The sequence below is a fragment of the Perognathus longimembris genome, chromosome 3 (assembly GCF_023159225.1).
Source record: "Perognathus longimembris pacificus isolate PPM17 chromosome 3, ASM2315922v1, whole genome shotgun sequence".
Lineage (NCBI taxonomy): Eukaryota > Metazoa > Chordata > Mammalia > Rodentia > Heteromyidae > Perognathus > Perognathus longimembris.
In genome coordinates this window covers 85,420,804-85,444,131 of record NC_063163.1, presented here as the reverse complement: position 1 = coordinate 85,444,131, position 23,328 = coordinate 85,420,804, and the positions used below count along the sequence as shown (strand labels likewise).

The following is a 23,328-nucleotide window of genomic DNA, read 5'->3' as shown; positions in this document are numbered from 1 at the left end:
TTTGCATTCTATCAGAATAGATGACACCAAACAAAGACTCATAAAAACCCATGTCAGAATCTGTTTTAACAAAGACTTCCTTCCACAACCAACTTTCTATGCATCCAGACTACCCAAGATCTCTGCTAGAGATTTCCAAGCGAAAGGAACACTCACCACATGTATTTTAATTCTAGATTAAGACATGGATACATATGAAATGGTACAGAACAGAGGTAAGATAAAGAAATGTCAATGGGAATCCTGGCGACATCAAAGGCATGCTCAGGGAAGAACACTCTCAGGGAAGAATACCTAAAATACAGATAATCCTAGCTACACAGGATATGGACCTATACCATCAGGATCAGAAGACAGTGGTCACCTTTTTGGCCAAGGAAAGATGTTACTCAAAACTGGTATTTTCCCCCAATGAAGATCTTCTCTAGAAAAGCTAGTGTTTTGCAAAGCCTCAGTTTGTCAACTCTGCCCCCATCTCTATTACGTCTGCGTAATTTGCCCAATAGGAAAATAGGCCAATAGTCAACAACATACCCTCTGATACACAGCCTCGCAGGGTTCATTTCAGGCCGCGGGATTGCGCCACGGGCGCTAATTCAACTGCATTCGATGCGGCTTTTAAACCCCCATGGGACACCTCGGCGAGCTGTTTGCCTGCAGTATCTGGAGAAATTAAAGACGGACGGACACAAGAAAATTACAAAGATTACTTGTGATCCTGTATGTTTAAAGAAGGACTATCTGCAAAAAGCTCAACCGTACCTTCTAGCTTGATGGAGGACAGTACTATGCCCCATCAAGCGGAGGCCAGTACATTAGTGACATGTATCTATCCTACAGCCCCTGGGCTTAGAAAACAGAGCAAGCTTTTTTATCAGCTCTTGCAACAGGGAGTTACAGCTTGAAAAACTGGAATATTTGATTGGGTAATCAAGACAGATATATAATTTTGTAATTCCAAGCATATTTATAAACGCCAGCTCCAAAATATGCTATGATTCAAGGGGAAAACCCATCCTTCACAAGCAGGGGCAGTTTTGAGTGGTTCATGAAACACCACATTAGAAAAAAAATCAATTTGTTTTAAAAAAGACAAAGCAGTGTCATTCTCTACCAGTCTTATTTAGATAGTCCTCCTTAAACACTGCAACAAAGTACTGCTGCAGAGCTAGACACAGAATTGGGGCAGTGCCGCTATAGGAGAGGTTGGCCACCTCGGGAACTGCAGGCAAACCCAGAAGCCACAGGTACTGCAAAGACTTTCAAGTGGAGTGTGGTGTCGGTACCTACAACTCATTTATTTACTGATGAGGCTACTTAGATCCCGGAGAAAGTCCTGAAATGAACCCTGGTTATGCTAAAAAGTAGCAAAATACATGGACATCAGACCCTAAACAATAACTTTTATGAATACCTAAAGATTTTTTTTTAAGTACAAACATTTAAGTCATTATTTGGAGATAGGAAAACCTACCATTGAACAAGGAGGCATCAGAGGCTCACACCTGTAATCCTAGCTACTCAGGAGGCTGAGGTGGGAGGATTGGCCCAAGCAGACACATCCTCCACTCTATGTCAGCTGGAAGTGGAAGCATGACTCAAGTAATAGAGTACCAACCATAAGCAAAAACATCAAAAAACTAGCAAGAGCTCAAGGCACTGAGTTCAATCCCAATACTAGCACGCACACATCACACAAGTAAATCAAATGTATTTTTAACCTCTTCCTCATAAATGCAGAATGAAAGCCAGAATCATTAGATTTGATTAAATCACTTCTTTCAATTTTCAACAAATGAAATTCTTTGAAAACCTAAGAGGATAAGCATAGATGCTGGACAGAAGTGAAAACTTAGGCCCAGTGCTGGTGGCTCATGCCTATAATCCTAGCTACTCAGGAGGCTGAGATGTGAGGACTGCGGTTCAAAGCCAGTCCAGGCAGGAAAGTCCGTGAGACTTTTATCTCCAATTAACTACCAGAATACAGGAAGTGGCGCTGTGGCTCAATGGTACAGCACTAGCCTTGATCTGAAGAGCTCAGGGACAGTGCCCAGGACCAGAGTTCAAGCCCCATGACCAACAAAAGAAATTAATTAATTAATAATAATACAAAAATAATTTTTTTGAAAGAAGTGAAAACTCAAGACTCAACTTCCCACCCACATGAAGAGATTTTATAGACCGATGTCAAATGGGATGCCGTCTGGCTTCGAGGCTGAGTCTTGTGCTCAGGGGCTGATATTCACTTCACTGTCTCCCTAAACAGAAGCTGTGTCGAATCAGGTATTAGTCACCGGGTAACAGGGAAGAGGACAAACACAACCAAGGGCCCAAGAGACCCTGTCTCCTGCATCCCTCAAGCAATCCTTTGCCACAAACCAGGAACAACAAATTTAGAAATGCTTCTGCGCTGCCTTCTATTTAATACACTCCACTGAAGAACCAGATGGTAGGTAAGACAGTCATAGTATTTATAGTTATAAACGGTTTTTAGAAACCCAAGAATGTTTCCAAGAGGATCTCTAGAAGGTAACTTCCTCACTTGCAGAGACTGTAAGAATGGAAAGCTATGAGTGGATATCTAGCACTGCCAAATTCCAGGCAGATGTGAGAACCAAGTTGACAGTGACCTTACTGAAGACATGCCTTCTCTCTACACTGCTTCTTGTGTAGTTTTGCCAAGGGTAGTTGACTGGCAGCATATTAGTTTCCCCCCAAACCCTCAGCTTAACCCAACTTAGAGCCCAAGTTAGTTTGCAGAAAAACTTACAGTGTAAGTCCTATCCTGTAATTAGGGCACAAAGAAGCTCTCATTTATTGCTACATACAAAATACAATTGACCAAAGTTTCCTCAAATATCCTTCAAATAATCAACTTCATAATCCTAAAAAAATTACTTCTAGTTCCACTGGCACAGAGCACAGTAAACTTCACAAGTTAAAAGTAACAGGAAACGGGCACTAGCAGACCATTTCATGGCATCCCAAGCAACAAGCTTATGGGCTACACTATAGCATTAGAAAGAGGCTTTTACAGTCTCAAAGACAGATGAGAGGTGACAGACACACTTCTTAGTCTGTTAAACATCCCTTTTCAGTGCGACTTTCCAAGGTCTCCATTGAACACATCCACGTTTCAACATACATAACTAAGTCTACCTCTTCCTGAGGGACTTAGTCAAAGGACACCTGCAAGTACTATAGCAGGGAGCACAGCAAGTGCCCTTGGGACACAAGGTGGTGAACTGTGAACCAGTCAGTAATAGAAATGGCTTTTCACTTACATCTTTCTGGTTGGAGTGGAAAAACCTGAGTGCGAAGTTACAGGACTGGGAGGCAGCAGCGTACTGACCTAGTGATGCAGCGTACCGGGTCAAAAGATAACTAGGTTGGAAGAAAAGTAAACAAAAAACAAAAACACATTATACTTACTAACTTTGGTAGCAAATACTGTGCTTCAAATTACTATGGCAAGGTATAGAACAAATTAAGAAACCTTCTACCCAACCGAAATAATCTAATACACAGAAAAAAAGAAAAAATAAATAAAAACTCATTTGGTTTTATGGGAAACCTAAAGTTCTATGTCATGCTTTCTTTTCCTCAACGATGAACAGAACACAAAACTTGTAAGAAAACATAATGCTATCTTTTTTTTTGGTTGGTTGTAGGGCTTGAACTCAGGGCCTGAGCACTGTTCCTGAGCTCTTTTTGCTCAATGCTAGCACTCTACCACTTTTGATCCAAAGCCCCATTTCTGCTTTTTGAGTGGTTAACTGGAGGTAAGAGTCTCACAGGAACTTTTCTGCTCAGACTGGCTCTGAACTGCGATCATCAGATCTCAGCCTTTTGAGTAGCTAGAAGTTATAGGCATGAGCCAGGGGTACCTGGCTTCTTAAACATCACCACATTGGACAGAAAATGACCTCAAAGATTAATAAATACCCAAAACCCAAATTCGAAAGGATGTCTCAATAGGTATATATTATGTGTGTGACATAAATATGTATGTATAACACACACACAAAAGGATCAGGATAATGACGCACGTGTCTCAATCTCAATGACAAAGAAGACTTCAAAATGATGTGCTGCTGGGTATAGTGGCTCTCAAGTATATAGTCCTGGCTACTCAGGAGGCTGAGGTCAACAACATATGGTTAAAGGACTTCATCAAAATCAAAAAAGCTACATACAGTGGTGCATACCTGTCATTCCAGCTACCCTAGCTACTTGTGAAGCATAAATAGGAAAAATCATGGTCCAGGAAAACCCAAGCAAAAATTAAACACTACTCAAGCAAACAAGGCTGGCAACATAGTTCAACTAATAGAGTGCCTGGGCTGGGAATGTGGCTTAGCAGTAGAGTGCTTACTAGCATGCATGAAGCCGTGGATTCGATTCCTCAGCACCACATACTTAGAAAAGGCCAGAAGTGGCGCTGTGGCTCAAGTGGCACAGTGCTAGCTAGCCTTAAGCAAAAAGAAGCCACCAGGGACAGCACCCAGGCTCAGAATTTAAGCCCCAGGATGGGGGGATGGGGGATAGTAGGGGGGTGGAGAAGATACAGCGTGTCAGTACATGTAGCATGCCAAGGCCCTGGGCTCAATCACTAGCATCAAGAAGAAACTGCATGGGGCTGGGAATATGGCCTAGTGACAAGAGTGCTTGCCTCATATACGTGAAAGCCCTGGGTTCGATTCCCCAGCACCACATATATAGAAAACAGCCAGAGTGGTGCTGTGGCTCAAGTGGCAGAGTGTTAGCCTTGAACAAAGAGAAGCCAGGGACAGTGCTCAGGCCCTGAGTCAAAGGCCCAGGACTGGCAAAAAAAGAAACTGCATGTAGGTAGATGCTGTCCCTGGGGGAAAACCTGACCATTTAATAAATGCAAATTTTTAAATTATCATAGAATCATCAGTGACAGAAACTTTATGATTTGCAATGAGTCATAGTAGGTATTAAATTAACATCATGAACAGTTGTACTGCTAAAATCGAAAAGAATCCTACACTGCCTTCCTGAGTTGGCTGGCTGCTCATTACTCAGAGTATATACTACCAACCCAATGGTGTCATGCTGGATATGTTTAGCATCGAGGCTGGAGTAAAGATCCACCACCGGTTCAAATGCACCCAGCATACAGTAGATTCGAACAAGCAGCAATTTGAACTGAGCGTTGGAAGGGCTGTGGGCTAACCCTTCTTCCAGCAAAGTCAGGGCCTGCCACACCGCAGTCTCATCACCTAAAACCAGAGTAGATCATTACCCACTAATCATGACAGCAAAGAATTTCTCAAAACAAATAAATAAAAACCCTTTGATACCACCATCTCCCTTAACTATCCCGTGAATAACTTTATATAGCAAATAATCAACTTTAGTTATAAACCTATAAACTGAAATAGGAAAATTCCTTAAATAGTCCTTCAATCATTAGGCAAATTCTTCAATACCATCTCAACAAAAAAAAACAGAGTGGGGCTGGGAATATGGCCTAGGAGTAGAATGTTTGCCTCACATACATGAAGCCAGCACCACATATATAGAAAAAGCTAGAAGTGGTGCTGTGGCTCAAGTAGTAGAGTGCTAACCTTAAGCAAAAAGAAGCCAGGGATAGTGCTTAGGCCCTGAGTTCAAGCCCCAGGGTTGGCAAAACAAACAAACAAACAAAAACAAAAACAAAAAAAAACCAGAGTTGCTGGGCACTGGTGGCTCAAGCCTACAATTAGCTACTCAAGAGGCTGAAGTCTAAGGAATGTGGTTTGAAGCCAGCCGGGACAGGAAAGTCTGTGAAACTCTTTCTCCAATTAACCACCAAAAAGCCAGAAGTGGAGCTGTGGCTCAAGTGCAAGAGTACTAACCTAGAATGAAAAAGCCCAGACCCTAAGTTTAAGGCCCAGGACCGGCAAAAATAAATAAGTAAAATAAAATCATCCTGATTATAGGGAGCAAGATAAATTTAGCTATCAGTTCCGCTATTAGAGCCACTGAAAAGTACAAGAAAGACCTAAAAACATGAAGCCGTTCACAAATTACATTCTACAGCAAGAATGTAGTACTTACAGTCACTAAAAACAAGGAATTAGAACTGGCTGTTGGTGGCTCATACCTGTAATCCCAGCTACTCAGGAGGCTGACTCAGGAGGCTGATCTAAAGATCACCGTTCAGGCTGGGAATATGGCCTAGTGGCAAGAGTGCTTGCCTCATATACATGAAGCCCTGGGTTCGATTCCCAAGCACCACATATACGGAAAACGGCCAGAAGTGGCGCTGTGGCTCAAGTGGCAGAGTGCTAGCCTTGAGCAAAAAAAAGAAGCCAGGGACAGTGCTCAGGCCCTGAGTCCAAGCCCAGGACTGGCAAAAAAACAACAACAACAAAAAAACCCTAAAGATCACTGTTCAAAGCCAGTTGGAGCAGGAAAGTTGATGAGATTCCTAACTACCAAGAATCCAGAAAGGGAGCTGTGGCTCCAAGTGGTAGGGCCTTGTGCACAAAAGCCCAGGGAGAATATCCAGCCCCAGGACAAAACTAAAGGTGATGATGTAACAGTTGGCAAAGCATAGTGCAAATAGTTCAATCCAAAGGACAAAAACCAAAGTAACACTAAAATCACTGAGACTCACCTGTTTCTCTCCAAACATCAATGAGTATGTGGACAGCAAGGAGACAGTAATAGTCAGAAAATTGCAATTCTGTTTTCAAACAGGATTTTCCTTTGAGGGATTAAAGAAAATAATAATTAACATTTGGTCATTCATTGCTGCCCAGAGGATGGTTTTTGGTTCCTTTTTTTCTTCTTTTTTTTTGGGGGTGGGTGGGGCCCAATCCTGGAGCTGTTTTGCACTCTACCACATGAACCACAGTTCCACTTCTGTGCTTTTTGGTGGTTAAATAGAGGTACAAGTCTCAAGCACATGCCTGCCCAAGCTTCAAACCTTGATCCTCAAATCTCAACCTCCAGAGTAGCTAAGATTACAGGTGTGAGCTACCAGTGCCCCACTCAAGTGTTTTGTTTTTTTTTGGCCAGTCCTAGGCCATGAACTCAGGGCCTGAGCACTGTCCCTGGCTTCTTTTTGCTCAAGGCTAGCACTCTGCCACTTGAGCCACAGCGCCACTTCTGGCCATTTTCTGTATATGTGGTGCTGAGGAATCGAACCCAGGGCCTCATGTACACGAGGCAAGAACTCTTGCCACTAGGCCATATCCCCAGCCCCCACTCAAGTGTTTTTAAAAGAAGGGATGTGACAGAAGAGAAGAGAAAAGGGAAAATAAAATAAAAACAGGCTGAGTACCAAAAGAAAAGTACAAGACATGAGGGCAAGGAAAGTAATTATGTGGTGAAGTTTGCTCTGGATTCAATTTCTAGTACTACAAACCCTAGGTCATGAATCAAAAGATTAGATTACACTCAGCTAGACCAGAAAGAGTTCTGGAGCACAGACAGTACCAAATTTAGCCTGGTCCCAATGTGAAAGTTTCAAGAGATTTTAGGTAAAAAACCAAGGCCCATGTATAAATAAATATATTAATATCATACATCTTACTTCATCTAATTTTTTTTTTTGGGGGGGGGCAGTCCTGGGGCTTGATCTCAGGGCCTGGGTTCTCTCCCTGAGCCTCTGTGCTCAAGGCTAGCACTCTACCACTTAAGCCACAGTGCCACTTCCAGCCTTTTCTGAGCAGTTTACTGGACATAAGAGTCTCACAAACTTTCTTGCCTGTGCTGGCTTTGAACCACGATCCTCAAATCTCAGCTTCCCGAGTAGCTAGGATTACAGGTGTAAACCATTGCTGCCTAGCTCATCTAATTTTTGTAATGTCATTAGAAAAATACTGGGCTGGGGATATAGCCTAGTGGCAAGAGTGCCTGCCTCGGATACACGAGGCCCTAGGTTCGATTCCCCAGCACCACATATACAGAAAACAGCCAGAAGCGGTGCTGTGGCTCAAGTGGCAGAGTGCTAGCTTTGAGCGGGAAGAAGCCAGGGACAGTGCTCAGGCCCTGAGTCCAAGGCCCAGGACTGGCCAAAAAAAAAAAAAAAGAAAAAAGAAAAATACTGACAACTGCTCAATTTATATTTCTACACATATATCTAGTCAGATCTAGGCAAATGTGAGGATCATTTATCCAAATCAGATACTTTATTTACAATATATAATATTCCTTTGCTTAACTATAAAGAGAATATTAAAGCCTATCTCCCCCAGACTATAACAATCATCATCAACTGTGCAATGCATATAAGCTGCATATAGCAGGAAGAGTATAGAGAGCTGGAAGCCAACTATAATGATCTTAAACTCCAGGGTTAGATGGCATCCCCACCCAGTAAAATCTGCTCAATGAAACATATGGCTATGGATGCCCTAACGGCTGACTTCAGAGCATGAACAGGTCAGGTGAGTGAGAACTGCTGCATGTTGCACAAGGTTACTCACCAAATTCTAGTCCATGCTGGTACCTTAGCATCAGTTCTCTGACCACACTCAATTTCTGATTTTTATCCATGGTGTGGTACAAGCCGAGTAACCTTGTCAGTTGCACCACACACAAATGTTGCTGCAAAGCTCGGATGTCAGCAGGCAGTGCAAGCTTATCCTCCGTGGGTGTCGACAAAGGAACAACTCCAAGTAACTGATTAATGAACTGTGAGATGGAAACAAACAAAAAAAAAGTAATACATGTCTCAAAACATAACTCCACAAATAGAAATGGTCTAGAAAGACATCAGGAACAGAAACAAACAAAAAAATCCAATTTTAATATACCATTTTCCATCTACCAACAGCTTATAAAGATGTCAAGTAAAACATACAATGCTGTGACTCAGGTGAAACTAGCACATTCCTTCACTGCTGGTGAAAACTACTACTCATACTCTTATTAAAGGCCTTAAGAAATCAAAAAGGGCTGGGACTATGGCTTTGTGGTAGAGTGCTTGCCTAGCATGCATGAAGCCCTGGGTTGATTCCTCTGTACCATATAAGCAGAAAAAGGTATAAATGGCTTGCTAACCTGGAGCAAAAAGAAGCTCAGGAACAGTGCCCAGGCCCTGAGTTCAAGCCCCAGGACTGAGAAAAAAAAAAGTATCACAAAAATGTTTCATAAGTTGTGACAATTTAACATATATACTACAACAATGAAAAGATAACATTAGGAAGAGCTCATGCTTGTAATCTTAGCAACTCAGGAGGCGAGATCTAGGCATCTCAGTTCAGATCCAGCTCAGGCAGGAAAGTCCATGAGACTCCAAATAAGCACCCAAAAAAGCCAGAAGTAGAGCTCTAGCTCAAGTGGTAGAACACTATCCTTGAGCACAAAAGCTCAGAGAGAGTGTCCAAGCTCTGAGTCAAGTCCCAGGACTGTGCAGACACACACTATAAATTGCATTTACAATAAATTCTTTTGGGGATAGCTTTGTACAGGTAGCACTCTACCACACAAGCCATGCCTTGAGCCCTTTTGCTTGCATTCTTTTTTGAATAAGGTCTCAATTTTTGCCCAGGTTGGCCTAGACTAAATCTCCCCATTTATACTTCCCCCCGTTCAGAGAGAACATTCATATACCAACACACCCAGCTTTTAGTGGTTGAGGTGAGATTTCTAGAACTTTCTGTTCAAGCTGGCTTCTAACCTCCATCCTCCTTATCTCAGCCTCCTGAATAGCTAGAATTACTCCTGTTGAATCATTATGCCCAGTGATTTACAAATAAATTTGTTGGGGGTTACAGGTCCTGAGCTCAGGTACTGCTCTGCTTTTTTGCTTGCTGCTGGCACTTGAGCCATGCCTCCAACTAACATGAAAATCTTGTTATCTCAGAATGAAACAACATAATGGGGGTAAGTCTCAAGTGGCAGAACCAAGGTAAGCACAGACCCCAGAGATAGATGGGAATGTGGCTCAAGTGGTAGAGAGCCAGCCTAGCAAGCACAAAGCCCTGAGCTTAATCCACAATACCATGAGAAAAAGAGTGATTTTTTAAAAAAGACTCCAATCACCTAACTGATGTTCATCCCCATTGTAATTTGCCTTGATGAGAAACTGTGCCTTTGATATGATAGCATTCAGGAGCACTTAAGCTTGCTAGCGCAGTCACCACGTACCTCATGGTTGCTGTTCCCACACATTATAGAAAGGAATCCCAAATACTTGACTTTTTCTTTTTCTTTTTTTTTTTTTGCCAGTGTAGGAGCTTGAACTCAGGGTCTAAGCACTGTCCATGGTTTCTTTTTGCTCAAGGCTAGCACTCTGCCACTTGAGTTACAGCGCCACCTCTGGCTTTTTCTATACATGTGGTACTGAGGAATCAAACCCAGGGCTTCATGCATATGAGGCAAGCACTCTTGCCACTAGGCCATATTCCCAGCCCCTTGACCGACTTTTGATCAAAAGAATTCTGAAAGGTACTTACTTTTGTACACTGTGCAGCTGGCAACAAGTCAACAAACACTTTAAGGTCTGTAAAACAACATGGTTTATCTCCAAACATTTTAAAATACTGGAACATCAATTCTTCTGGGTCTCCTAAAAGGGAGAGAAGGAAAAGAAAGTCACTAAATTATCCATAGGCTTTAGCAATTTCTAAATCAAGTGAGTTTAATTTTCAACATTTATTTTGCTGAGGGCTTGTGGCTCACACCTATAGTTGTGGTTCAAAGCCAGCAAAGGCAGTAAAGTCCCTGAGACTCTTTAACCCCAATTTCCAAAAAAACTAGAAGTAGAGCTGTGCCTCAATGTGGTAGACTGCACTGGTGGCTCATGTCTACAATCCTAGCTATTCAGGGGGCTGATACCTGAGGATTGTGGTTCAAAGTCAGCTCAGGCAGAAAAGTCCATGAGACTCTTATCTCCAATTAACCACCAGAAAACTCAAAGTGGTGCTGTGGCTCAAAGTGGTAGAGTACTAGCCTTGAGACAAGAAAGAGTTCAGGGACAGTGCCTAGGGATTCAGTTCAAGTCCCATGACTGACAAAATAAAAAATAAAAAGCTCAGCGGGGGCTAGGAATGTAGCTTGGTGGTAGAGTGCTTGCCTAGCATGCATGAAGCCCTGGGTTCGATTCCTCAGCATCACATAAACAGAAAAACTCAGAAGTGGTGCTGTGGCTCAAGAGGTAGAATGCTAGGTTTGAGCAAAAAGAAGCCAGGGACAGTGCTCAGGCTCTGAGTCCAAGCCCCAAGACTGGCAAAAAAAAAAAAAAAAAAAAAAAAGCTCAGGGAAGCCAGGCTCCAGTCACTTACATCTGTAACCCTAGATATTCAGGAGGCTGAGATATGAGGATTATAGTGCAAAGCCAGCCCAAGCAGGAAAGTCCATGAGACTCTTACCTCCAATTAAACAAAAAGTCAGTCCTGTGGCTCAAATGGCACAGGACTAGCCTTGGGGGGTAGGGAGGTGGGTGGAAGCTCAAGGACAATGGCCCAGGCCCTAAGTCCAAGCCCCATGATCAGCAGCAACAACAACAAAAAATAGTAATAATAAAAATAATAACCAATGTAAAAAGGGGGCTGGCAGAGTTCGAGTAGAGCACCTGCCCAACAAGCATGAAGCCCTGAGTTCAAACACCAGCACCTCCAAAGAAAAGAAGGTATGACATCATGATTGTTAGACAAATATGAAGATTTGGCTCATAAGCATATTTACACATTCACAAGATGCAACCTGGTGAGTAGAAGAGGGAGCTAGGAAATAAATAAAACCGGTAATGAAGACAGATCCAGACATTCACATTCAGCTTTGCAACGAAAGCAAGTCTCTGGAATCTATTTTACTAGTATTTTGCTAAAAATCATGAACATTTAAAAAAAACACTTCCAATTCTGGAGCTAGCATAGACTGAGGTCTAATGAGGTAAACCAGGGAGGAAGCTGACATAGAACTAAACACTGACTGCAAATAAGCTACGCAGGGATTGACAGAGAAGAAGCACTGAATTTTAGGACAAGCAGCCAAGAACACTAATTGGATACTAAAATGGACAGAGACCCTAGGACAGTTGCCATATGCTGCAAGGCTCATTATCTCAGGCCCAAGTGGCCACCAGAACACATGTGGACCAGCCCTGAGGAGGACCCAAACCTTCAGTGATAATGAGGAAAAAAGCTTCTTTGGGCCTCTCTGCTTCAAAAGGATGATGGGAAAATGGACAGTTTATTATCTAAGTTTAGTGAGTGCCAATATTAAACTGAAACTGCAATTTTTACTACAAGACAGTTACCTATGGAAGGCATTCATTCACAAAACTGTAAAGTAGTGAAATACAAAAACCCTTTACTTCCGATACGTGGTGACTGTAAAGAACCATTTTCCAAAACATCTAAGGTTCCATCAAATTTCCTAGAGGCCTGGGTCACACTCCAAAACCCACACCAGTCTTTTCTCCCTGTAAAATTATCTGTGCATATTTACCTTTTCTGGTCAGCTACTAATTGCACTAATTCTATCCTATATTCCTTTGTTTCTCCTTCCTGTGCTAGAAGCAAACCCAGAATCAGCTGAAGTTGCAGGCAAGCCCTCTACCACTGAGCTCTATCCTCGGACCTCTAATATTCTTTTTTGTTGTTGTTATTATATATGGTGTTTATTTATATAGGCTTCAGTGAAAATGAAATGCAGACAGTTTAATACCCATATATGAATAATTCTGGCAAATACAGGTATCAACCACATTTTAATTGAGTTTTATAAAACTATACAATAATCTTCCAAGTGACCATAAATCAGTTCTCATTACAAGTTCTTATGCCATTTTTTTTCCAGTCAACAAAATTACACTTTTAAGATTAGAGTTTAATGTTTACCAGGTTAAATTCCTAAAGCTAGCAAGGTAACAAATGGGTTACTGGGACTCAGACAACCACATGGTAGAGCATGTATACTGGGTGATCCCAATTACACCACAAGCCAGACGACTTCCAGCATTTGCTGTCTTTGTACTCTCTTCATTTCCACCTTTGCCTAAGTCATCTGCTTTTTTATGGACCACCATTGTGCGGCCAACAATGGAATGCTCTCCTGAGAGCAAGATCATGGAGTCTTCAATGGAAACATTGGCTGTACCATCTTTGCCAGCAGTCACATTGCCCAGGTCTCCAACATGCCTTTCTTTCTTTTTTTTTTTTGGCCAGTCCTGGGCCTTGGACTCAGGGCCTGAGCACTGTCCCTGGCTTCTTCCCGCTCAAGGCTAGCACTCTGCCACTTGAGCCACAGCGCCCCTTCTGACCGTTTTCTGTATATGTGGTGCTGGGGAATCGAACCTAGGGCCTCGTGTATCCGAGGCAGGCACTCTTGCCACTAGGCTATATCCCCAGCCCCAACATGCCTTTCTTGATCACCTGGTTCACCGTGTTTTTTGGATAGAGGATTAAAGTAAGGACCTGCACTGGTACAACCTTGTGTATTATCTCCAAATTGATGGACATGGAATCCATGCTGGCCTTCAGTCAATCCTTAATGTTCCCCCGTACCACAACTGGCCCATTTGCCTTCTGCTCCAAGTGGATGATGCCCTGCATTGGACCATCTCCCTTCAGCACGGCACACAGCCTTCATCACCATGATTCACCCGTTTTTTTTTTTTTGTCAATAGTTATGGTGAGAATAGCTTTTCGTGAAAGCTTTCATGCATTTAATAAAATTAGCAAGTTCTCCTTGACGCTGATTTGACTTCTTACTGGGTTAGCAGAAGCACTGATGAGGGGCTGGGAATATGGCCTAGTGGTAAAGTGGCCTAGTGGTAAAATGCTCGCCTTGTATACGTGAAGCCCTGGGTTCGATTCCTCAGCACCACGTATACAGAAAAAGCCAGAAATGGCACAATGGCCTCAAGTGGTAGAGTGCTAGCCTTGAGCAAAAAGAAGCCAGGAACAATGCTCAGGCACTGAGTTCAAGCCCCAGTCCTGGCAAAAACAAAACAAAAAGCAAGAAGCCAATGAAACACCAAGCAGCCAATGAAACAGGAAGATGTGAGACACACCCGGAAGTCAACCAGCTGGCCCCACCTGTTTCTCAGTCCTGGGGCCACGTGTGGCTAAGATGGCGCCTAACAATGAACCCGGAGGCAGTTCTGTGGGCTGTGACACCCAGGCTCTTCCGCCCTGACCAACAGCTCATGCCTCCTCTTACAGTCCCTAGATAGGTGCACACCCCTCCCCTTCCTGCTGATCTTGGCTCCTGTGCCTTATATTAGTTACATGAGTTCCCCCCCCAATAAAGGAGATCTTGTGGGCTGGGGATAAGGCCTAGTGGCAAGAGTGCTTGCCTTGTATACATGAGGCCCTGGGTTCAATTCCCCAGCACCACATATACAGAAAACAGCCAGAAGTGGCGCTGTGGCTCAAGTGGCAGATTGCTAGCCTTGAGCAAAAAGAAGCCAGGGACAGTGCTCAGGCCCTGAGTCCAAGCCCCAGGACTGGCCAAAAAAAAAGGAGATCTTGCACTGACTTGACTCCCAGATGTGTCTGATTGTCCTCCGGTGAGGAAGCGCTGGGTGTGGGCGGTCTGTTGGCCCTTTCCTTTCTTGGCTCATCAGGTCGGGGTGCTAAAAACCCTGACAGGATGGCCTTTGTAAATGATCCTTTCAGTCAAGTAGAAAGAGACCAGAGTTGGAAGTCAGCCCCTGCAAATAGCTTACGAGACCCTATTCTCAAATAAAATGCTGGGTGTGGTGCCACATGCCTGTAAATACAGCTACACAGGCTGTGGATGGGATTATTATATTCTAAGGCCAGAACTTACAAAAATGTCATGCCCTACCTAAAAGATAACCTAAAGCAAAAAGGGGTGGGGCACCTGCATAGAAAACAGGTTTTAAACCAGTGCTGGTGACTCACACCTGTAATCCTAGCTACTCAGGAGGCTGAGACTTGAGGATCACAGTTCAAAGCCAGCCCAGGCAGAAAAGTCCCCTAAGACTCTTAATAAACTACTCAAAAAAGCCGGAAGTGGCAAGTGGCACTGTGGCTCAAGTGGTAGAGTGCTATAGCCTTGAGCAAAAGAGCTAAGGGGCAGCACCCAGGCTCTGAGTTCAAACCCCAGGGCTGGCAAAAAAAAAAAAAAAAAGGTACATGATCCATTTTCCAGTGAATACTTTCAGATTATTTCAGACTACTATTTCATCACAGGCATTAAAGGCATTAAGGACATCCCTATGCCTGTTCCAGAGCCCACACACACTGCAGGCTTCTTACCCAGCTTGTACTCGTCATTACACCCTTGACTTCGTAAACGCCTAATCAGCTCCAGTTTAGCTAGATGTGGTCCTCGGAGATGGCGAGAACCTCTGGACTCCTCTGTTATCCGGTCTTCTATGAACTTCACAGCTTCTTCTGCAGAATAATGTACTTCTCCTTCTAAAGAGCTGGGTATAAACACATTAGAAAAACATACTTTATTGCCTCTACCATCATTCCAAAAGGTTAAAGCCATGTGAAATTCATTGTTTTCTATGTGGGTAAGAGAGCAGGACTGGGGGTTTGAACTCAGGGCCTGAGCAATGTCCCTGGCTTCTTTTTGTTCAAGGCTAGCATTCTACTACTTGAGCCACAGCACTACTTCTGGCTTAGTCTGTTCATGTGGTGCTGAGGAATTGAACCCAGGGCTTCATGCATACCAGCAAGCACTCTACTGCTAAGCCATATTCCCAGCCATCAGGGCCTCTTAATGGCTAGGCAAACACTATACCACTGAGCCACACCTCTACCCTTAGCCAAACTGATCTTATAAATTAGAAAGAAAAAAAGAAAAAGAAGCAGCACTCTGGGGCTGGCAATGTGGCTAAGTGATAGAGTGCTTGCCTAGCATGCCTGAAACTCTGGGTCCCATTCCTTAGTACCTCATAAACAGAAAAAGCTGGAAGTGGCACTGTGGGCTCAAGCAGTAGAGTGCTAACCTTGAGCAAAAGAAGCTCAGAAACAATGTCTAGGCCCTCAGTTCAAGCCCCAGGACTGGTAAAACAGCATTCTGGTCATTATACAGCAATGTATATGGGAATGAAAGAGAGCTAGGAGTACTGTGGGTTTGGTGGTACATTCCTATAACCCTGGCACTTGGGAAGCTAAGGCAGAGGCTGTCTGGTTCAAAGCCAGCGTGGGCTTACACAGTGAGACCCTGTCTCAACAACAACAACAAGGATGGAGGCTGAAATACTATGTAACTTGGTTAATATTACGAAGTATTAGCTCATATTGATATCTTTTTGGTCCAGTGCGAGGGATTAAATCTAGTTCTTCATGAATGCCAACAACACTACCTCAGAGTTATCTTAAATCCCCAACTGCTATCTTAGATCTTATCTATGGCAATTCTTATCTTAAATATTATTTCCATATTTATATTTTTAAGAGATCCCATTTTTATTTTTATAGTATTATCTATAAGAAGAAAACAAAGAAAAAAATCCACAAAAAAAAACAAGTATCATCAATACAGAAGTTAAATGAATCATGATGTATCTCTAAAACAGGGAAAAATGAGGGAAAGAAAATCTTACTTTGAGAGGACTTTACTATTCAGACAGAGAATTCAATTGGCTTACAAGAAAATCCTTCTGCTAAAAATAACCTATTTGAAAGTGCTGTTGTAATTCAGGAAAGATGACTTACTGTTCACCTTCAGCAGGAGGGGTCCAGGCCTCTTCAATTAGTCGGAAGACAGAATCGAAGTAAGTCAGATAGAACTGCCAGTCATCAGAGCTAAAATCAGATTGAAAGATGCACACAAGATTAAATCCAAGTTGTGATAAATCTTGTCTTCTGAACCATAATAACATTCTTTATGAAGAGGGAATGGCCTATCTTCCTATTTCTATCTTCATAATTATGCTTCCCCTGTGTCTAGGCCTATGCTATTTCACCCAGCTTTTGTTGGTCGATAGAGTCTTACAAACCTTTTTCCTGGGCTGGGCTTGAACTGCAGCCTCTCAATCTTCATCTCTTAAACAGCTAGGATTACAGGTATAAGCCACCTTGCCCAACCTAGAAAACTTATCTTAAGAGATGGCTCCCCACGTGAGCTCTTCCTAAGTAGGAGGTGGTGTCCTAAGAAGGAACTCTTTTGGGCCAATATTGGTTGCAATAAATTTACAATATTCAGCATTCATTCATGGTTGTCTAAGCACCATAGTGACATGAAGTACCACTGCACCCCCTTAGCAAAAGATGAAGGCTCTTTGAAAACTTTCTTTTTAAAAATACCAAGGACACAACTACTAACAGAATTTTCTATATGCCTTGAAATCTCAAAATACAGAGGCACAAAAACTGTCAATAATGAGTCCTGGAAATCTGACAATGATCTCAGCACAAAAAAAACAGCATCTACTCACTTTTTCAGTAAAAGGCGCCGGGAAAGAGCATTGCACTCTGGCCACCTGCTCAGCTTCTTGTACATAGCCATGCATTTGTTTTCTCGACTCTGAATCTCACTTGTCAACTTCTCTATAACACACAAAGTTACAGTAGTTGGTGAGCTGGTGTCATTTCTACCCCAAATCTGAAAAAAAGTCCAATCATATATGGGAAAAGCTTTCATATTCCTTATTTCCTCCTTTAAAAATGGCATTGCTCTTAAACACAAGAGCTTATAATGAAGATTTTACTTAAGGGAACAAGGGATATTTCTGATGCTAAATTTTTATAGTTGCTTTCTCAGTTAAAAACAAGGGTGCACAGGACTGGGAATATGGCTTAGTGCCTAGCATGCATGAAGCCCTGGGTTTGGTTCCTCAGTACCACAGAAACAGGAAAAGCTGGAAGTGACACTGTGGTTCAAGTAGTAGAGTCTAGCCTTGAGCAAAAAGCAGCTCAGGGGGCTGGGGATATGGCCTAGTGGCAAGAGTGCTTGCCTCGTATACATGAAGCCCTGGGCTCAATTCCCCAGCACCACATATACAGAAAATGGCCAGAAGTGGCGCTGTGGCTCAAGTGGCAGAGTGCTAGCCTTGAGCAAAAAGAAGCCAGGGACAGTGCTCAGGCCCTGAGTCCAGGCCCCAGGACTGGCCAAAAAAAAAAAAAAAAGCAGCTCAGGGACAGTGTCCAGGCCTTGAGTTCAAGCCCCAAGACTGGCAAAAACAAACAAACAAACCCCAGGGGTACACAATGGATTAGGGACTCAGCATGTGGAAGACTCATAAAACTCCAACACCATCTAGTGATGGGTAAATTTAGCCCATGCAAACAGTTTTTTGGGTCTTTTTTTTTCTTTTTTTGGTCATAGGACTTGAACTCAGGGCCTAGATGCTGTCCCTGAGCTCTTTTGTTCAAAGCTACTGCTCTACCACTTTGAGCCACAGCTCCACTTCCAGTTTTCTGTGGTTCACTGAAGAGTCTCATAGACTCTCCGGCCCAGGCTAGCTCTGAACCATCATCTTCAGATCTCAGCCTTCTGAGTAGCTAGATTACAGGCATAAGCCACCAACACCTGGCACAGCTCGTTTTGTATGTATGTGTCTGTGTGTGCATTCATGTGCATGCACACACTAAGGTGGTGCCAGCACAATTAATTAACAACATATAGAAACATCTGTTAAGAATATTACAAAGTTATCAATCAAAAGTGAATCTATAACGTCTTTAACATCTTATTTTTCTATGAGGAAGAAATTTAGCACAATAATTTTTATGCTTAAACAGAAAAAAACCTTCAGGAAAACTTTAAAAATTACCTCCTAATTTCCCTCTAATGACATCCAAGGCTTCCTGGTACTTTCCCAAGCGTTCCAGGATCATATAATAAAGTTCAACCTTACAGAAGACACAAATGAGTACAACCATTGCAATTTTTCAATAATAACATCATCACTTGTATGGCTTTTTTGTGGTTGTTTTAACACTTATTTAATAGAACACTGTCCTCCAAGGAGATGAAACTTCCCACCCATACATTTCAGCCTAGAGTACTTGGCTAAAGACCACTCAGCACAACCCTAGCAAAAGCCTTCAATTACACGCAGGGCAGAGATGGAGAAGCCAGATGGAACTGGAGTAGAGTTAATAGTTCACAGTACTTTAGCACAATATTGTGGCACTACTAAAAATCACACTCACCTCAGCCTCAGCTTCAATCTTGTCCTCTTTCACCATTTTTTCTACCATTCTCTCAGCAAGGGGCAGAAACATGGTTTTAGACAGGTTTTCATCCTGTGCTGATATAGACTAGAAGGAGGAAAAAAAAAACAAATGTTTCGCTCTAACTTCTCCCCTGCTTGTACTATTCCGATTAACGTGCAACTCTGGCACATAACTGTTGATCCAATGTGTCAAATAGCTGATCTACTCTGAACCTGCCAAATGGACATCTAGGAGATTTGTGCTTTACAAGAGATTTCTTCACTACAGTTTCACCAACCGATGCATTTCTGAGATAGTAGACTTCCACCATGACACATTGTTACATTTCTTTAGAAATACATCAAGAGGTCCTGTGCCTACAAGCTTATCATACATATCCTCAGCTGTGAGGAAGGAAGCCTCTTGGATATCATTTAAAATGTTAACATGAAGAAGAAGAGAAATGCTGATTCTTCTCATTTATACATTTAATGGCTATAATTACCTTAAATACTGTCTAACTTCATAATGTCTATTCTTAATCACTATATTTTAACTATTCCTCTGCATCTTCTACAAAGAATCTCACTTTTCTCCTTACAATAAGTAGTTCTGGAAAATAAGCATCTCCATTCCACAAAAGAGCAAGCCAAGGCTCAGAAAGGAAAAACACTAAATCAAGGCCAGCCCACTCATGACTGTTTACTAACCTCTAAAACTGCCTCTGAAAACTCAGACTGAGGCTCATGACTGACCAAATAACCCAGCAATAGGTCTAACATTCAAGGGAAATTTGGTTCCTTTTACGTACAAATAAAGTGATATACCAACTAAGTCACAACACCTGGTATCCCGGAACTCAGGAGGAGGAAGCAGCAGGATCTCCAGCCCCAGACTAGCTTGGGCTTCTTAAGAGTTTAAAGCCAGCCTGGGCTGAGTAGAAGAAAGAAAGGAAGAAGAAAAACAAGTGGAAGAGAAGGGAGAGGAAAAGAAAGAAACCAAGTATCTCTAACTAGGAAAATCAACTGACAATAAGTAATGTCTGTATTTAACACTCACTGCAGATGTTCACAAACACTTTTAAGAAAACAAATTTTTAAAGATATACTTTGATGCATTCTGAATGCCATACTCACTTGCATAATTAAGCTCATCACAGACCAAAAGTAGTAAGGGTTTTTGGGAACAATCTTATATAGAGCCATGCCAGCCTGAAAGAGAGCCATTAAATTAGAATAACTAATTTAGAAAATATCACATAGAGATCAATTAATATTCTAGGTATGAAGGAGACAGACAATAAATAAAAATAATCTGGATATGTAGAAGTTTCCTAAAAGACCAGCATCATATTTACATATCCCAGATGAGAACCAAGTTACTTAATGATGATAGTAGTCATCACAAGGGAGTTCTACATGAGTGCTATTTCACCTTTCCAACCATCTTATTCTAAAAGGAAAGTCCAATATTCACAGACTAAACCATGATCACAGTTTTATAGGCTGCCATGCAAACACACAGGTCTTACAAGTATATGTCAATAAGCAATCATTCCTGAAGATACCACATTAACCATTTATAGTAAAACAAAAGAAAGCAGATAGTAATAAGGTATGGTGGCACATGCCTGTAATCTGGGTAAGGAATCAAAGGATGGAGTTCAAGAGTTCAAGACCAGCCTGGACTATACAATTCCAAACAAGCAAACAACAGAAAAAAACAACAAACCCTCAAACAGTATATTTCAACTTCAAAATCAAGAATACAAAGACATAAATTAAAAAATAATTATTAAGTTAGGAAAATAATTGGGTTCTTTCAAGATAGCAATCAGAATTAAACCTCTCATTGTGAAATGGACAATATGCACCAGATACTTCAAAGCTGGGACATGACCAAATGAAATAATATACTATTCAAGTATAACTGAGAACCTATTCATGATGAGCGAACTCATAACTGAAGCTAGGGTAACTGAAGCTAGGAAGTCTATCTACTAATCATAATAGACACTGTTATATATCTTTTAATCTTCTGCCAATTGTCAATCCACTTCCAAAATTACATGAGCCCCAATGAAACAGAAAGGACTGTCTATTCCTGCCAATGATTTAATGATTGTATCCTTGTCCCAAACACTCTAAAAGTTAAGAAAAGAACACTTGAAACCCTAGGTTTGATTTCCTGTAAAGTAGAGGAAGAGAATGGGGGTGGGGGGAGAGGAATGGACAGAGGGGAAGAGAGAAAAAGCTAGGGAAGATATGACAAATATACAGCTTGGGGCTGGGAATATGGCCTAGTGGCACGAGTGCTTGCCTCATATATATGAAGCCCTGGGTTCGATTCCTCAGCAACACATATATAGAAAAGGCCAGAAGTAGCACTGTGTTACTCAAGTAGCAGAGTGCTAGTAGCCTTGAGCAAAAAGAAGTCAGGGACAGTCTCAGGCCCCGAGTTCAAGCTCCAGGACTGGCAAAAAAATTAATTAAGAGTGCTAGCCTTGGGCTGGGAATATGGCCTAGTGGCTAGAGTGCCTGCCTCGTATTCATGAGGCCCTGGGTTCAATTCCCCAGCACCACATATACAGAAAATGGCCAGAAGTGGCGCTGTGGCTCAAGTGGCAGAGTGCTAGCCTTGAGCAAAAAGGAGCCAGGGACAGTGCTCAGGCCCTGAGTTCATGGCCTAGGACTGGCCAAAAATAAATAAAATAAAATAAAATAAAATAAATATACAGCTACATTTTAACTAACAATAAAAATGCAAATAAAAATGTGGTACCTATACACAATGGAATACTACATACCAATTAGAAATGATAAAATATTGGTATTCGCAGGGAAGTGGTCAGAACTTGAACAAATAATGTTGAGCGAGACAAGCCTAGAACACAGAGAACAAAGGGGCATGATCTCCTTGATATATGACTGTTAAGAAGGGAGGAGGACAGTAGAGACCAGGTCTGCAAAACAACAAACTTCTTTTCAAATGGTATTTCCACATGTTTGGGTCAGCGACTTTACATTATGTAACTAAAACCAAACTACTAAACATAAAAAGGTATAGAATAAATCTATCAGTGGATCATAATAGCTCAACAGCTATGTACACATGATCATGTAAGACGAGGATAAGCAAAAACAACTCCAAAAGAAGGACACAGGAGAATTCTACTGTTGACGTTATCTTTAAAGTTCTAGGTGAATTTCTTGTGGCGTACCCGATGTGGTTACTGTATATGACTTTGGTACACTGGATATTGTATATATGCCTACCTGATGTAGGGAAGGGAAAGAAAAATGAGAGTGTAAGATATCACAAGAAATGTATTCAGGGGCTGGGAATATGGCCTAGTGGCAAGAGTGCTTGACTCGTATACATGAAGCCCTGGGTATGATTCCCCAGCACCACATATATAGAAAATGGCCAGAAGTGGTGCTGTGGCTCAAGTGGTAGAGTGCTAGCCTTGAGCAAAAAGAAGCCAGGGACAGTGCTCAGGCCCTGAGTCCAACGCCCAGGAATGGCAAAAAAAAGTATTCACTGCCTTATTATGTAACTGTACCCCCTTTGCACAACACCTGGTCAATAAAATTTAAATTAAAAAAAATTCAAATAAGGGGCTGGGAATATGGCCTAGTGGCAAGAGTGCTTGCCTCATATACATGAAGCCCTGGGTTCAATTCCCCAGCACCACATATATAGAAAATGGCCAGAAGTGGTGCTGCGGCTCAAGTGTTAAGAGTGCTAGCCTTGAACAAAAAGAAGCCAGGGACAGTGCTCAGGCCCTGAGTCCTAAGCCCAGGTCTGGCAAAAAAAAAAAAGAAAGAAAGAAAAACACCATAGTAGGGACTGGGGATATGGCCTAGTGGCAAGAGTGCTTGCCTTGTATACATGAGGCCCTGGGTTCAATTCCCCAGCACCACATATACAGAAAATGGCCAGAAGTGTCGCTGTAGCTCAAGTGGCAGAGTGCTAGCCTTGAGCAAAACGAAGCCAGGGACAGTGTTCAGGCCCTGAGTCCAAGCCCCAGGACTGGCCAAAAAAAACCAAAAACACCATAGTAGGTGTTTCCAAGAAAAGTTAAGTTTTCCTTCTTATTTCCTTCCTTCCTTCCTTCCTTCCTTCCTTCCTTCCTTCCTTCTTTCCTTCCTTCCTTCCTTCTTTCTTTCTTTTCTGCCAGTCCTAGGGCTTGAACTCAGGGCCTGGGCACTGTCCCTGAGCTTCTTTTTGCTCAACAGCATTACTTCTGGCTTTTTCTGTGTATGTGGTACTGAGG

At 42.2% G+C, this 23,328-nt stretch overlaps 1 protein-coding gene and 1 pseudogene across 4 annotated transcripts in view; both read right to left on the bottom strand.

Moving 5' to 3' along the window:
* Naa25 (N-alpha-acetyltransferase 25, NatB auxiliary subunit) overlaps window positions 1-23,328 on the bottom strand; it is a 52,129-nt gene that overhangs the window by 14,656 nt on the left and 14,145 nt on the right. For 3 of the 4 annotated variants that reach the window (XM_048342920.1, XM_048342922.1, XM_048342923.1), the window contains exons 5-15: window positions 20,189-20,263; window positions 19,050-19,157; window positions 18,668-18,746; window positions 17,330-17,441; window positions 16,608-16,697; window positions 15,195-15,364; window positions 10,419-10,531; window positions 8,445-8,652; window positions 6,629-6,718; window positions 5,066-5,246; window positions 3,285-3,384 (exon numbers count right to left, since the gene is read on the bottom strand). In XM_048342920.1, coding sequence (XP_048198877.1) covers window positions 3,285-3,384; window positions 5,066-5,246; window positions 6,629-6,718; window positions 8,445-8,652; window positions 10,419-10,531; window positions 15,195-15,364; window positions 16,608-16,697; window positions 17,330-17,441; window positions 18,668-18,746; window positions 19,050-19,157; window positions 20,189-20,263 — 1,326 coding nt within the window. The remainder of the gene's footprint in view (window positions 1-3,284; window positions 3,385-5,065; window positions 5,247-6,628; window positions 6,719-8,444; window positions 8,653-10,418; window positions 10,532-15,194; window positions 15,365-16,607; window positions 16,698-17,329; window positions 17,442-18,667; window positions 18,747-19,049; window positions 19,158-20,188; window positions 20,264-23,328) is intronic. The other variant, XM_048342921.1, reaches the window with a different exon arrangement.
* Window positions 12,658-13,563, bottom strand: LOC125349116 (annotated as a pseudogene).